Source organism: Halyomorpha halys, unplaced genomic scaffold, assembly GCF_000696795.3.
Source record: "Halyomorpha halys isolate HHAL.00 unplaced genomic scaffold, Hhal_1.1 Scaffold899.1, whole genome shotgun sequence".
Taxonomy (NCBI): domain Eukaryota; kingdom Metazoa; phylum Arthropoda; class Insecta; order Hemiptera; family Pentatomidae; genus Halyomorpha; species Halyomorpha halys.
Window position 1 is genome coordinate 661,206 of NW_027105398.1, and position 13,757 is coordinate 674,962.

The 13,757-nt window shown below is 32.1% G+C and overlaps 2 protein-coding genes across 2 annotated transcripts; both read right to left on the minus strand.

Annotated features, from left to right (window-relative positions):
* Positions 1-3,338: 3,338 nt before the first annotated feature.
* On the minus strand, positions 3,339-9,761 carry LOC106686939 (serine/threonine-protein phosphatase 6 regulatory ankyrin repeat subunit B-like). Its single transcript, XM_024358677.2, has one exon. It carries the CDS (start codon positions 9,750-9,752, stop codon positions 6,078-6,080), a length of 3,675 nt encoding a protein of 1,224 aa, XP_024214445.1. The 5' UTR covers positions 9,753-9,761; the 3' UTR covers positions 3,339-6,077.
* Position 9,762: 1 nt separating this feature from the next.
* On the minus strand, positions 9,763-13,749 carry LOC106686940 (putative ankyrin repeat protein RF_0381). Its single transcript, XM_014430551.3, has 2 exons — positions 13,726-13,749; positions 9,763-11,151 (listed from the first exon to the last, which is right to left on the minus strand). Exons 1-2 carry the CDS (start codon positions 13,747-13,749, stop codon positions 9,763-9,765), a joined length of 1,413 nt encoding a protein of 470 aa, XP_014286037.1.
* Between the last annotated feature and the right edge of the window lie 8 nt (positions 13,750-13,757).

Genomic DNA, 13,757 nt, shown 5'->3' on the forward strand with positions numbered 1-13,757 from the left:
AACATCAATACATAAGAGGTATATATTATTATATTGGTAGTATATTATTGATATTCAATTATTATTATTATGGCATCAATATTATATAATCTTTATAGATTTTATATTATTGTAGCTACTTACCATATTTTATCCCTTACAGAGTTGAGGAATATAATGTCAACACCTTGGATAAATCAAAGGAATATTGTCAATTATACTTATTTAAAATGCTCCTTACAATTCTGCCCGTAAAAAGCAGACTTTACCAATTTCATATTTCCAAAGTCAAGCCCGTGATCTTTCCCTTGTGTATTTTATGACGATTACATTAGAAGATGAAGTGATGTAAAAATTTTAATTATAGGATATTTTTTCGATTTTTCTAATTTTTACTGTTCTAGGAGACAACAGCTTGGTATCACTTGATTGGATTGTTATATCGATGATTCTGACATGTTTTATGTATTTTGCAAATAACCAAAATTTCCGGGCGGTTTGGTAGAACACTGAGTAATTATTTGTTCATCCCAATAAAATATTATGTTCCAATATAATTGTCTATACGTATTTCTGGGATAAAGATAAAGAACGGGGAGGGGTAGCGCAGTGTGTAAGGTACTATGTTTCTAACTCCTAGGACCCTAGTTCGAAACCGATTGTTGCAGATAATTATTTATTCAGTTACAGTAACCTTAGTACTGTTAACTATAACTTTAAAATTAAGTTATTCAAGTAATTAATTTAAACAAATAATATAAAAAAGAAAATAATAATAAAACTAATCAAATACATTTTAACATTATTTATTTGATAAATAGAATAAAAAGAATTAAAGTAATTAATTAAATTTAAAAAAGAGTTAGAAATCAAAAATTCTACGTGAGTATAGGTAAAACTTTAAAATTAAGTTATTCAAGTAATTAATTTAAACAAAGAATATAAAAAAGAAAATAATAATAAAACTAATCAAATAAACTTTAACATTATTCATTTGATAAATAGAATAAAAAGAATTAAAGTAATTAATTAAATTTAAAAAAGAGTTAGAAATCAAAAATTTTACGTGAGTATAGGTAAAACTTTAAAATTAAGTTATTCAAGTAATTAATTTAAACAAAGAATATAAAAAAGAAAATAATAATAAAACTAATCAAATAAATTTTAACATTATTTATTTGATAAATAGAATAAAAAGAATTAAAGTAATTAATTAAATTTAAAAAAGAGTTAGAAATCAAAAATTGTACGTGAGTATAGGTTCGAGCCCTACGCTCAGCCACCCTCTATAAAGTGGTATTTTCCCCCTGATTGGAGGAAAATATAGTTGTTTAATGTTATTTTGAAAAAAATCATCTAATTCTATAGCCGTTGATCCAAAAACATTACTTTCTTGCAAAGTCCTAAACCTCAGGCTCTTCGTGGGTTCTAGTGGTTTACATTATTATAATAAAAGTCTGGAACAGTGGTACCCAAATGTTTTTCGCTGCAGCATCCAATTGACCAATCACCACTTTCGTATCCAGCCACCAGTTGTCACTTACACACTGTGTTAGTTCATGCCTCCACCTGCGATGTGGTCGCCCCCTTTTCCTGCTATCCTCACTCAGTGCAAGCTTTGGTCCATCTATCGTCCCTTAGACTTTTAATGCTTACCTTTTGAAGAATCTTTTCATTTTTTTATTCTTTAACAGGACAAGTTGTCCGTTTTGCTACAATACGAGAAGAGGGGAGGAGTGCAGTCAGGAGGAAAGAACATTAACAAGTAATGCTTACTTGATTATGCCTACGTTTAGGCCCGAATATCAGACCTTCTCCAGAGCGAATGTCCATCTTTTATTTTGAGTATTTTCAGTATTATATAGTTGTTTTAAGTAATTGCTGCCCTGAAGAAGACTAGAATTCGGGCAGAAACGCGTTGGTGGAATGAAGTATCGCTTAGAAGTTTTCACCACTCCTGACCGCACCTTTTGACTACTTTCTCTCATGTATTTTCTTATATATCTAGGATGATTTTGGGAATTCTTTATAATAAAGTATTAGTTTTTATTTTTTAATGTAGTATAATGTTTTTTTTTCGGAGTTGCAAGCCATCACAGTTCATTCGAAGAATTATTTTTTTCATGGTTATAGTCAATAGTAAATTCAATATTTGATTACCTCGCATTAATTATGATATGTCATCCTAAGAATAATTAGCTTATTCCCAAAAATAGAGGGTTTTTTATTTACTGAAAAATTGAGAAATGAATAAAAGCCTTATGTATTTACTTACCTGCTCCTTCGTCCTGGAACAGACATCACTAAGTGTAAACGCTAAGAAGATATTTTGGAATAAGTAGATTGAGTTGAAAATGGATCCTGAAAAGTCTTTTGAGGAAAAAAATAACTGCAAAGTCTCTTGAAAAGACGAAATTATTGTCAAGAACAGCTTGGGTATCGCGATTACTAAGGTGACGGAGAAAAATGTATTAGTTTTTTGACACAGTCTGATAAAATACTGATGCAATTCAATTTGTAGGAGCAGGATTGGTTCAGCAGAATTCAAATCACCTAACAAATCACTAAAAATTTCACAAAGAATATCCAAGCAATACACGAATTGCATTATTATCATGAAAATTTGAAAATTTATTATAGTAACACATATTCCAAACCACCGATAATTATTTAAATAATTATAGCCAGTGATAATTTCTGTGATGCAATAGACGCAAAAACAAAAGTTGGCTCTGAATAAACGAAATTCCATTCCGATTGGGATTAGATCCTTTACTCTTTTCAGAAGTAAACGAATCACCATTTTATTTTTTCTAAATGATAGGTAGTGAGATACCAGCATGATCTGTTCAGTTAAATAAATCAAAGTGTGTAGTGCTAAGCCTATGTAATTTTTCATGTTAGTTGAGTATAGGACTTGATAGTAAAAATGAATAGACATTTGAACCGATAGTCCAATCAAGGAATATACTAAATACTTGCGGCTGATTCCTTTCAGATCAGTAAGAGGCAATAGAAATATGATACGATTGACCAAATGAAAAGCCTTAAAGATATAGTTTGTCGATACCATCGTAATCCAACGAATACAGTCATGGAACTGAAGGTTACATCAATAAATCGACTAATTTTACTGAGAGGAAAGTAAATAAGGCGCAGTAATGTACTTTCTAAGTGAAAAAGGAATAAACAGTATTTGATGCCTCGATTTTTAGTACAATTATTATTATATATTGCAATAAAATTTTGTTATTTTGGATATCTACTAAATATTTTCTTCTTAGACACTTCATGGATATCATCATATAAATTTATTTATAAGATTATGATTTAAATATAACAAAATACATAAATAAATATGTACTTATAATGGTAAAGTTACATTCAAGATTTTTTTTTGTTTTTTAAAAATAAATTTGCAGATAAAGAAATCAAACATTTAATTTATTTGTTGCTATTTACAACTGTATTTACATAAATAATACATAAAGTAAATTTCATGTTAGATCAAAGTGGAGTGATACAGGTGTGTAGAGAAACTACCCATTAATAATCATAATTCTATACTAGAAGGTCTCCAGTCCATCTTCTTTTCAGGCGCCTTGGAGAATTGTCAGGAATAGATTAAGCAAGGTTAAAAACTAGAGGGTTTTGATGGAAGGATTGATATCTAGTTCGGGCTAGATCGGTTACATATGGATCATCAAGGTCTTTATGGATGATTTTATTTGTGACAAAGTAAGGAGCATTGAGGAAAATCAAGTTTAAATTGTAAAAACTTTTGAAAGTAATTAAGTAACAAAATATTCTAAATTGCAGAACCTGATAATTTCCTGATATAGGTAATAAGAAAACAAGTTTGTAACTTCATTAATTTTTTTTTTATTCAACTGTAGAAAAATTACGAGATTAATAAATAAATGTATATCATTAAATAACTGGTGAATGTTTGACTCGGTGAAACTTAAGGGGATACTTCCTATATAACCTAGACTATACCACCTTAGGTTGACTGATATCAACACCTAATAATGTCACAAGCCAATCAAAGGGAGAAGACACAGTAAAGCATATATAATGCATTTCATGTATTATATATGTAAGAAGTACTACTAAGTACTAAATTTATTTTAATGAAGGTTACAAAAAAAAAAAAATGTTCTTTGCTTTTGACAATGTACTTTTTACTTCAACTAAACTTTGATTTCCTTCTCAAGCTCAAGATCTTCCCTATTCGGCATAAAGTATCTGAGATGCTTTTAAAATAAGATTCAATAATGTGTTAAAATAATATCTAAATTTCTCCCCGGTAATATTAGATTCGCTTATGAAATTTCTATTTTTTAATTATTAAATTAAGTAGATACAGGGACGTTCCTAAAGCCAATCTGAGAGACAAGTATTATGGAATGATCTTGATTTGAGGCTATAACAAAAAAGAGGTTTTCTCAAGAAGTAGAATTAGAATTAGAAGTATGAATTACCTTTAATTAGTTAATATAAGTTCAAATTCACTACAAATATTAATTTTGAACTTTTGGTAACAACATTAGTCAAGCGGGATAATGAAAAATTACGGCAGACAGAATGGCCCGCTTCGCTTTAAATCAATTCCAATTATCACAATCTTGAAATGTTAAAACACCATAAAATAAAAATATGTACATTTCAACAATCATATTTGTTACTCTCGAAAGTTCTCTACATATTTAAATATTTAGAGACTATTAAATAATATTACTGACAACCTGACATTCAGATTGAAATGAAAGAATTAATTTGTATTTGGGGTTATCAGTCGTTTAATGGGATTGATTATTGAAAATGGAGAATGGGCTCCGGCGTTTTCCAATTTTAGCCACTTTTTCAATATTGCTTGATTTAACTAATACTTAAGCTTATGTCTCCTCTCCTCGTTTTTAATAAATGTTTTAAAGGTAAGACAAGAGGGAAACTAATTCGGAGTTTCAGGGGCGAGTGGTCTGGGAAGCCTTTCCTTTAATTTTTTTTTGGAGTTACGATCTCTTTCTAGAGACCATAACATGTCTTACATCAACCAATACTCGCTATAAGTTAATGTTTTAAAGCTAAGATAAGTAAAGCCAACCTTGGGTGATAAGGTAATTGGGTGGCAAAGGAAGGGTACTACATGTACCCATATACATATACTATATGTAGTACATATGTATATATTAAGATATATATTAATTCTGCTATTTATCTATTTAATAAAGGTGGTAGGAGAAAAAAGTTGATAAGGGTGTATTTAAAGCCGTTTTCCAATGTTGCTTTAACAAATATTTTAGCTTAAGTTTTCTCTTACAGTTTTCAAATAAAATCAATTTAAATTCTATTAAAACATTCCAGGTTAAAACGATAAATGTATAATGTTTTATACTATGAGCATTTATACACAAATCCAAACACGATACACATACAAGAGTATGGAGAGAAAAAATAGATATTTCTGGTCAAATATAATATATTCCGACATTGTATTAACTACACTTAGGGTAGGCTTACTTATCTTACCTTTAAAGCAGGTACCTTCAGCAAGTATTTATCCATGATTTCTTCTGTATGTTTCTTTTTTCTCGAGCGTAGATCCATTCTTAGGAAGTTTTGAGAAGAATTTGGATATGTTGGATATGATGGATGGGTTTTAGTATAATTTTAAAAAGTATTTACTGTGCGTATACTTACTTTTTCCGTACCCTCCTGACGAAATGAGTTATTTAATACATACACATAGGAGGTTGTTATATGTATACATGGTAGTTCATAATTCCTTGGATTGCCTTGTGGCATTTTAACGTGATTAAGGCTACCCAAATACGCGACGGTTTTATCTTACCTTTGAAATATTAATCAGAACGGTAAGAGAATACTTGAGTTAAAGAATTATTTAAACTTATTAACATTGAAAAATCAGCTAAAATTGGAAAACGGAATGATAAGTGGAGTTCCAAGATAGAGGGATGGAATTTTATAGGGAGTTATTTAGTAATTGGTTGATTATATGTATTAATTAGGTAATTATTTGTACATAAAATATTTAATTATTTTAATCTAAATAATATCAAATTCATTTGATCAAATTATGTATATATATATTTGACATTTTCAGTGCCTGTCTCAAAATAATTGGGTATTCCCAATTTAAAACAAGGTAATTTATTTATCGTATACATAAGCATTTGGTTTTTCAAATTATGTTGAAAAGGATTTGATTTGTTAACATAATATGACAATGTTAAGTTACGTTGGGTAGTCGAAAGATAATCTACAACTTGTTGGTACCCTTTCCAAGAAGCAGCGTAGTTTAATGCTGTGAAGCCCCACTTATCTTCCTTTTCTTTATTTAAAAGAGCTCGACGAAGAACTTTCACTATTTCTAAGTGACCTTTGGCAGCGCTGCGATGCAAAGCAGTTCTTCCTTTAATATCAGGTTGAAGACCTTGGACTCCAACCTGTAAGAGTAATGCCACTTCTAAAATATTCCCTTCTCTTGAAGCTATGAACAATGGAGTTTCTTGGTAAATATTCAGAGATATACTTTGACTCATTTTATTTCCCTTTTGAAGCAAGTCTCGTATTACGTTATAATGGCCATTAAATGCGGCATAATGTATCGGTAAGTTGAGCAAGGAATCTCTACTTAGTGGATCTGCTCCAGCTTCTAAAAGTATACTTATAACACTTACAGCATTATCCCTAGACGCAATATGTAATGCAGTCATTTCGTTGTGGTCTGTTGCATCGATTCTTACGCCATTAACGATGAGATGAGCAACAATAAAACGTTGTTCGAAGTGTTTTGTACTCCATCGGGAATTAGCGCTCCATTCGCATGCAAGGTGAAGCGGAGTGCTGCCGTTTTTATTCCTATTATCGACGAAGGTTCCCGGCCAACCTATTAAGAAAACTAACTCCTTATATTTTTCTCTAGCGGCGAAATGCAATGGTGTCATACCATCAGCGTCAAATACATTCCTTTCTGCTCCTGCGTTCAATAAAACTTTAGCTATTTGCTCGTGTCTCTCTATAGACGCTAAATGCAGTGGAGTTTTGAGATCATTTGTTTTAGCTTCTTTATTAGCACCAAGATTCAGTAACAACTTTACTGTTTCTAGAGATCCCCCCATAACGGCAAAATGAAGTGGCGTGTATCCGCCATTGTCTGCTTTATCTATGGGAGCTGGTGGATCAGAAAGTAGTAATTCAGCTATTCCATACAGACCTCGCCTGCAAGCGATGTGTAGGGGTGTTATGCCGTTGATATCGGATGCCCTTTTATTGCAACCAGAATCCAAAAGCAGTTTCACAACTTCATAATTGCCATTCTCACTGGCGTAGTGGAGTGGTGAATATCCCCGTTGGTCTGTAACATCTAATGAAGCACCGTAAGATATTAGCAGTCCGATTATTTCTTTGAAACCGTAGTAGGAAGCGATATGTAGTGCTGTCACATTATGCATTTCAATTCCGATTCTCCTGGGTATCCGATACTTTGCGTCACAACTCGCATCTACAAAATCTGGAAAATTCTTTTTATTGATTCTACTCGATCCAGTTTCCAAAATTAATTGAACGATTCCAGGACTACCCGATACAACAGCTGAAATAAGTGGAAGGTTTCCATGAATATCTTTTTCCACTATGTTTGCTCCATGAGAGATGAGCATATCGATTACTTCTGCAAACCCCGTACCAATGGCCTGATTTAGAATGGTTGTCGGATAGGATTCTAAATTTTTCGTTTTATACAATAGGATTTTAACAATTTCTACTGATTTATTTGAAACTGCATCGAAAAGAATTTTCGATCCTAAGAAACTACTATCTTCCACTTTCGCTCCTCGATCAAGGAGTAGTTCTATTATTTCTTTAGATAAAGGATTAAAAGCTAAGTCTAAAGGCGTTTGCCCGTCTTCGCTCATCACATTTGTATCAGCATTCTTAGATATAAGAAATTTAATTAACTGAGAGTTATTTCTTTTGATTGCTAGGTGTAAGGCTGTAACACTATTACATCCTTTTCTGTTAATGTCATCTCCGTACTTCAACAAGTTCTTTATCACGTCGACATTCCCATTATTAGCTGCCCACTGGAGAGGGGTGAAGCAAACATAATCTTCGATAGTAAAACTGGCATTCTGTGATAGCAGATAGTCCACGACTCGAGCATAGCCTAGTGCAGTTGCCTCATGGAGCACTGTTTGGTCAAGCAGATTTAGCGAGTTCACTTTGGCCCCGTGTCCTACTAGAGCCTTCATTACAGCGACTATTTCATTTTCTGTACAGTAATATTTCATTGATTCCTGATTAGCTGTTTCTGAATTTTGAAATTCTTCTTTAAGCGATTTTTTTGCATTTTCATGGCCCTTCCATATTGCGAAATTAAGAGGTGTTTTCCCATTTTCACCTCCCGCATTAACATCTGCACCAGAATCCAAAAGCGTATTAATTACTTTTATGTTTCCACCTAACGCTGCAAAGTGTATTGCAGCATTGCCAACATTATCTCTTATTCCTAAAGAAGCGTTTCTTGAAAGAAGGAGATTTGTAATTGCTTCATCGCCAATCGAGGAAGCAACCATCAAAGGTGTCATTCCATTATCTCTCTGCATATTGACGTTAGCTCCATATTCAAGGAGAATTTTGGTAATGTATAAATTCTTTTGGATTATTGCTGAATACAATGGAGTGATGCCAATCTGATTCTTGATGTCAACACTAGCATTTTTCGACAATAGTAAAATTACCATAGATTCGTAGCCCTTATCAACAGCGATATGCAGCGGTGTCAGATTCTTATGTCCTTTAATATTTATATCAGATCCATGGTCGAGAAGTATCTCAGAAATACTGAGATAGCCTTCTTTTAGTGCAAGATGAATTGGAGTTTCATTGAGATTATCTCGTATGTTTAAACTGGCATTTTTGGACAATAGCAGGCTTACAATAGATTTGTAGCCCTTCTCAGCAGCGAAATGTAAAGCTGTACGACCATCTGATCCTTTCAGATTAACATCAGCAGTGTGAACTATAAGTACCTTAGCAATGTCAGAATTATTATTATGAAGTGCATAATGTATTGGTGTGAAATTTAAATTGTCTCTTACGTTTACACTTACATTTTTAGACAAAAGTAGATTTACGATAGATGCACAGCCACGACCAGCAGCTAGGTGCAGCACTGTTGCATTATTATTTCTTGAAATTTTAATATCAGCACCGTGATTGATAAGTATCATGGCAATATTGCAGTAACCGTAACCAACTGCTATAAGTATTGGAGTTTCATTTTTATTGTTTCTAATGTTTACATTTGCATTATTGGATAGTAGTAAATTCACGATAGGTTCAGAACCTCTTTGAGCAGCTATATGTAAAGGTGTACGACCCTCATATCCCTTAGTATTGACATCAGTAGCATGCTCAAGAATATCTTTAAATACGCTGAGATTCCCACTGAATGCTGCCTTATGCAATGGTGTGTCACCGAGCCTGTTTCTTACGTTTGCATTTGCATTCTTTGATAATAGTAATTTCACGATAGATCCGTATCCATTTCCAGCAGCGATATGTAAAGGTGTATTATCATAAAATTCTTTTGTATTAACATTAGCACCATGATAGATTAGTATCTCAGCTATAATAGAGTTATTATTAGAAACTGCCTGATATAATGGTGTTTCATGGGAAGCATCTCTCATGTTTACCTCTGCATTTTTCGACAACAGCAGTTTCACGATAGATTCATAGCCCATCTGAGACGCCTTATGTAAAGGAGTGGTAACAATCTCTTTTATATGTAACATCAACACCGTGGTCAATAAGCATCTTAGCAATATTGGGGTAATTATTATCAAGTGCAAGATGTATTGTATTGCCTTCTATATTTACACTGGAATTTCTTGACAATAGAAAATTTACAATAGATTCGTAGCCCATCTCAATAGCGATATGTAAAATTGTACGTCCAAAACCTAAATCAGAATTAATAACGTCGACTCCGTGGTCCAGGAAACTTTTTAATACATTGACATCCCCACTGTATGCTGCCTTCCCTATTGCGGTAGCCATATCACTGGTATAGTCTCTTATGTACATACTAGCATTTTTTGACAGAAGTAAATTGATGATAGATACGTAACCCTTCTCCGTAGCGATATGTAAAGGTGTAATACCATATCTTCCTCGAATATTAACTTCAGTAATGTGGTCGAGAAGAATTTTAGCAATATTAGGGTTATTATTATTGAGTGCTAGATGTATGGGAGTATCCTTATTACAGTCTCTTGTGATTGCACTAGCATTTTTGGTCAACAGTAAATTCACAATATATTCGTAGCCCTTCTCAGCAGCAATATGTAGCATAGTTTGATTATGATGTCCTTTAATATTAATATTAGCACCATGATTGATAAGTATCCTTGCAATATTTGGGTTATTATTATGAAGTGCAAGATGCATTGGAGTGTTACTGGAATAGTCTCTTATATTTACAGTGGCATTTTTGGATAACAATAAATTCACGATTGATTCGTAGCCCTCCAATGCAGCAATATGCAAAGGAGTGCGACCATAATATCCCTTAATATTAACATCGGTAGCGTGGTGGAGAAGTATATTAATTATATTCAGATTCCCATAATATGCTGCAGCATGTATTGGAGCATCATTGCTGTCGTCTCTCACATTTACATTTGCCTTTTTAGACAGTAAAAACTTCACAATATGTTCGTAGCCCTTCTCAGCAGCGATATGTAATGCTGTACGACCTTCATATCCTTTGATATTAACATCATTAGCGTGATCGATAAGGATCTTAGCAATGTTTAATTTATTATTGTAAAGAGCTAAATGAATAGGAGTGTCATCGGAATCGTCTCTAATGCTAACACTAGCATTTTTGGACAATAGCTCATTTACAATAGTTTCATAGCCTTTAGTAGCAGCCAAATGTAAAGGTGTGACACCACCAGATCCTTTAATGCTTACATTAGTAGAAGTAACAAGAAGTCTGGTGATCTCGCTGAAGTTATCGCTTCTTATAGCAAGGTGTAGTGGGGTGTCATCTAATCCAATATGCAGACTGGTAGTGTTGACATCATGAGATGACAGCCTTAGCTCTGAATTGAATAGTTCCTTTGGGTCATTCCTCACCTGAAAAACATAAAAGATTAAATAACAGTAAATATTTGTTTTATAATTATCTCAATATATATTGTAAACAAAATGTTTAAAACATCACAATTTCGTCTTGCAAAAACAATGGAAGATAAAAAAAATATATATAATTTAAGTCCCAGAGTAGAGAAAATAGAGGAATTTGATTTGACAATTGATATAAAATAGGAGATAAAATAATAAACATTGACTAAAATCTAGAACGAATAGAAATAGACTGCAAAAATAACCAAGGACACATTAGCTCAAAATCGGCAGAACTCTAACTATATACTAGGAAAAGAGATTATAAAAACAGACTCCAATAATTCAATAAGATATTGAAAAAGAACATCATGAAACATTTATAGAAATATATGAAAGTATTAGTCATATTTCCACATCCGAGTTTTGAAATTTATTCAGTCACATTGTAGTGCCCTCTCAACGTGAAATCAAGACAGCCTGTCGCTAACTGATGCCCAAGCTCACGTCTCGATAACCTGATCACCGTTCCACTATCAATTGCACTTCACATGCTGGCCAGAGTTCATTGGAAGAACAACTGGAATCGTTACACCACCACATAGTACAAGAGCCAGGAAGGAAAAAAAGGCAGTTATCTCACCCCAATTTTTGATTACTTTAATAAAAACTAGGTATAATTATTAGTCAAAATTGATAAGTCTGCAAGTATATATGATAGTGGCTGTTTCAAAACCTTAAAAAAACATTAATTTTTCATTCGGAGATCTATATCTTAAAAACTACCAACAACACTAGAAAATCTAAAAGAACATTATTTAAAGAAGAGTAAATTTGTTGAAATATTAGCCCTAAAAGAGCTATTTACGTCCAATAGTTCTCGAGATATAGCTTTTTAAAAAGCAAAATTTCTTAAAAATCCTTCTGAAAGATTAGTGGTTAGTCAATTGATTTTGAGAAATCTATATCTCAGGAACTATGTGACGTACAGATGTCTATAAGAACTCAAATTAAAGCTAGTTTAATGGACTATAAAAGTAGTTTTCATAATATTTGCTAAAATAAATTGACTTATAGTTGTTCAACTATAAGTTTGATTAACGAAAAACTTCATTTCAGAAACCATTGGACGTACAGATGTCTGTCAGCGCTCAAATTAAAGCTAGTTAAATTGACTACAAAATAGTTAATAATGTTTATCTTTGTAGGAGTAGTAGTTTTTGATATTTGACAAAATAAACTCACAAAATGCTAATTTCTTGTTCGTATAAAATGTTGGATTTTTGAAAAAATATATCTCTAGATCCATAAGACGCACATATGCCTGCCAACACTCAAAACAAAGGAAATTTAACTTACTATAAAGTAGTTCAAGACACTTTTCTTCATAGGGGTAGTAATTTTTATGATATTCACATATGAATATAAATTTGGCAAATGAAAATTTGTCCGAACAACTATAAATCAATTTATTTTAGAAAATTTCGTGAAAACTACTACTCCTGCAAAGATAAACATCATAAACTATTTTGTAGCTCATTAAACTAGCTTTAATTTGAGAGCTAATTGACATCTGAACGTCAAATGGCATATAAATTTTTCAAAATAAATTCACTAACTACTGATCTTTCAGCACGTCCCATACAACATTTTTGTGAAATGTTGCTTTTTAAAAAGCTATATCTCGAAAACTTTTGAACGTAAATAACTCTATTAGGGCTCATATTTTAGCAAGTTTACTCTTCTTTAAATGACGTTCTCTTATGTTCTCTTGTGTTGTTCCTGATTTTTAAGATATTGAGCTCCGAATGAAAAAATATTTTTTTTTTATCGCTTTGAAACAGCCACCATTTTTTATTCCCCCTACCTATACTATAATATTCATAAATTGGACTGGGCCCTGTAAATTGCAAACAGTACTAATAATTAAAAAACAAGAGATTAACAAATTACATGTCAGGGGAAATAAACAAGAAATTATAATCTAGATGGAAACATATGAAAAATACTTATTCAAAAGTTCTACAAAAATTTACCTGTTAGTAATGATGAAAATGAATTTGTTTGTCCATCCTGCTTTCAGCTTAAACATGAAAGTGGTGGACACACATATTGTTACGACTCGTTAAAAACTAATTATAAAACTTATGGTGTAATCGTTTTGGTGAAATACATACTATAAAGTATCAAGAAACTGTTGTATTTCATTATCTGCAAATTTAATGTGAACGAAATGATTATTTTTTAATTATTATAATTATAATAAAGAAAATAACGTATTTTTAAACAGACATAAAGTTTAGTGGAAGGATGTCCCTAACTAGTTTATAGGAAGTCCAGAATGTAGACATCTATTCCTACATTCTTGCTTTAGCAATAGGCAGTTAACTTGCCAAAATTTTATGGATTAGAAGATCTTCACAAACTTTCCGCATAAAAAATCATGATATCGTTGACAACAGATGATCAAAAGCATGTAAAGTATGGTACTGTTATAATTGGTTGACCTAAGTTGTAGGCGCACATCAGAAATACAAGTTGTTAGGTGTGAATCCCTGCAGAACATCAAAGTAGTATTACACTTACTGGTTGTATTTTTTTAGACTGCATTCCAACTA

Coding starts and splice junctions, on each gene's coding strand:
- LOC106686939 (XM_024358677.2), bottom strand. CDS start 9,752: ATGGGCTATGAATCTATCGTGAAACTGCTGTTGTCGAAAAATGCAGAG.
- LOC106686940 (XM_014430551.3), bottom strand. CDS start 13,749: ATGCAGTCTAAAAAAATACAACCA. Junction 11,152..13,725: donor AGTCTAAAAAAATACAACCA/GTAAGTGTAATA, acceptor TATGTTTTTCAG/GTGAGGAATGACCCAAAGGA.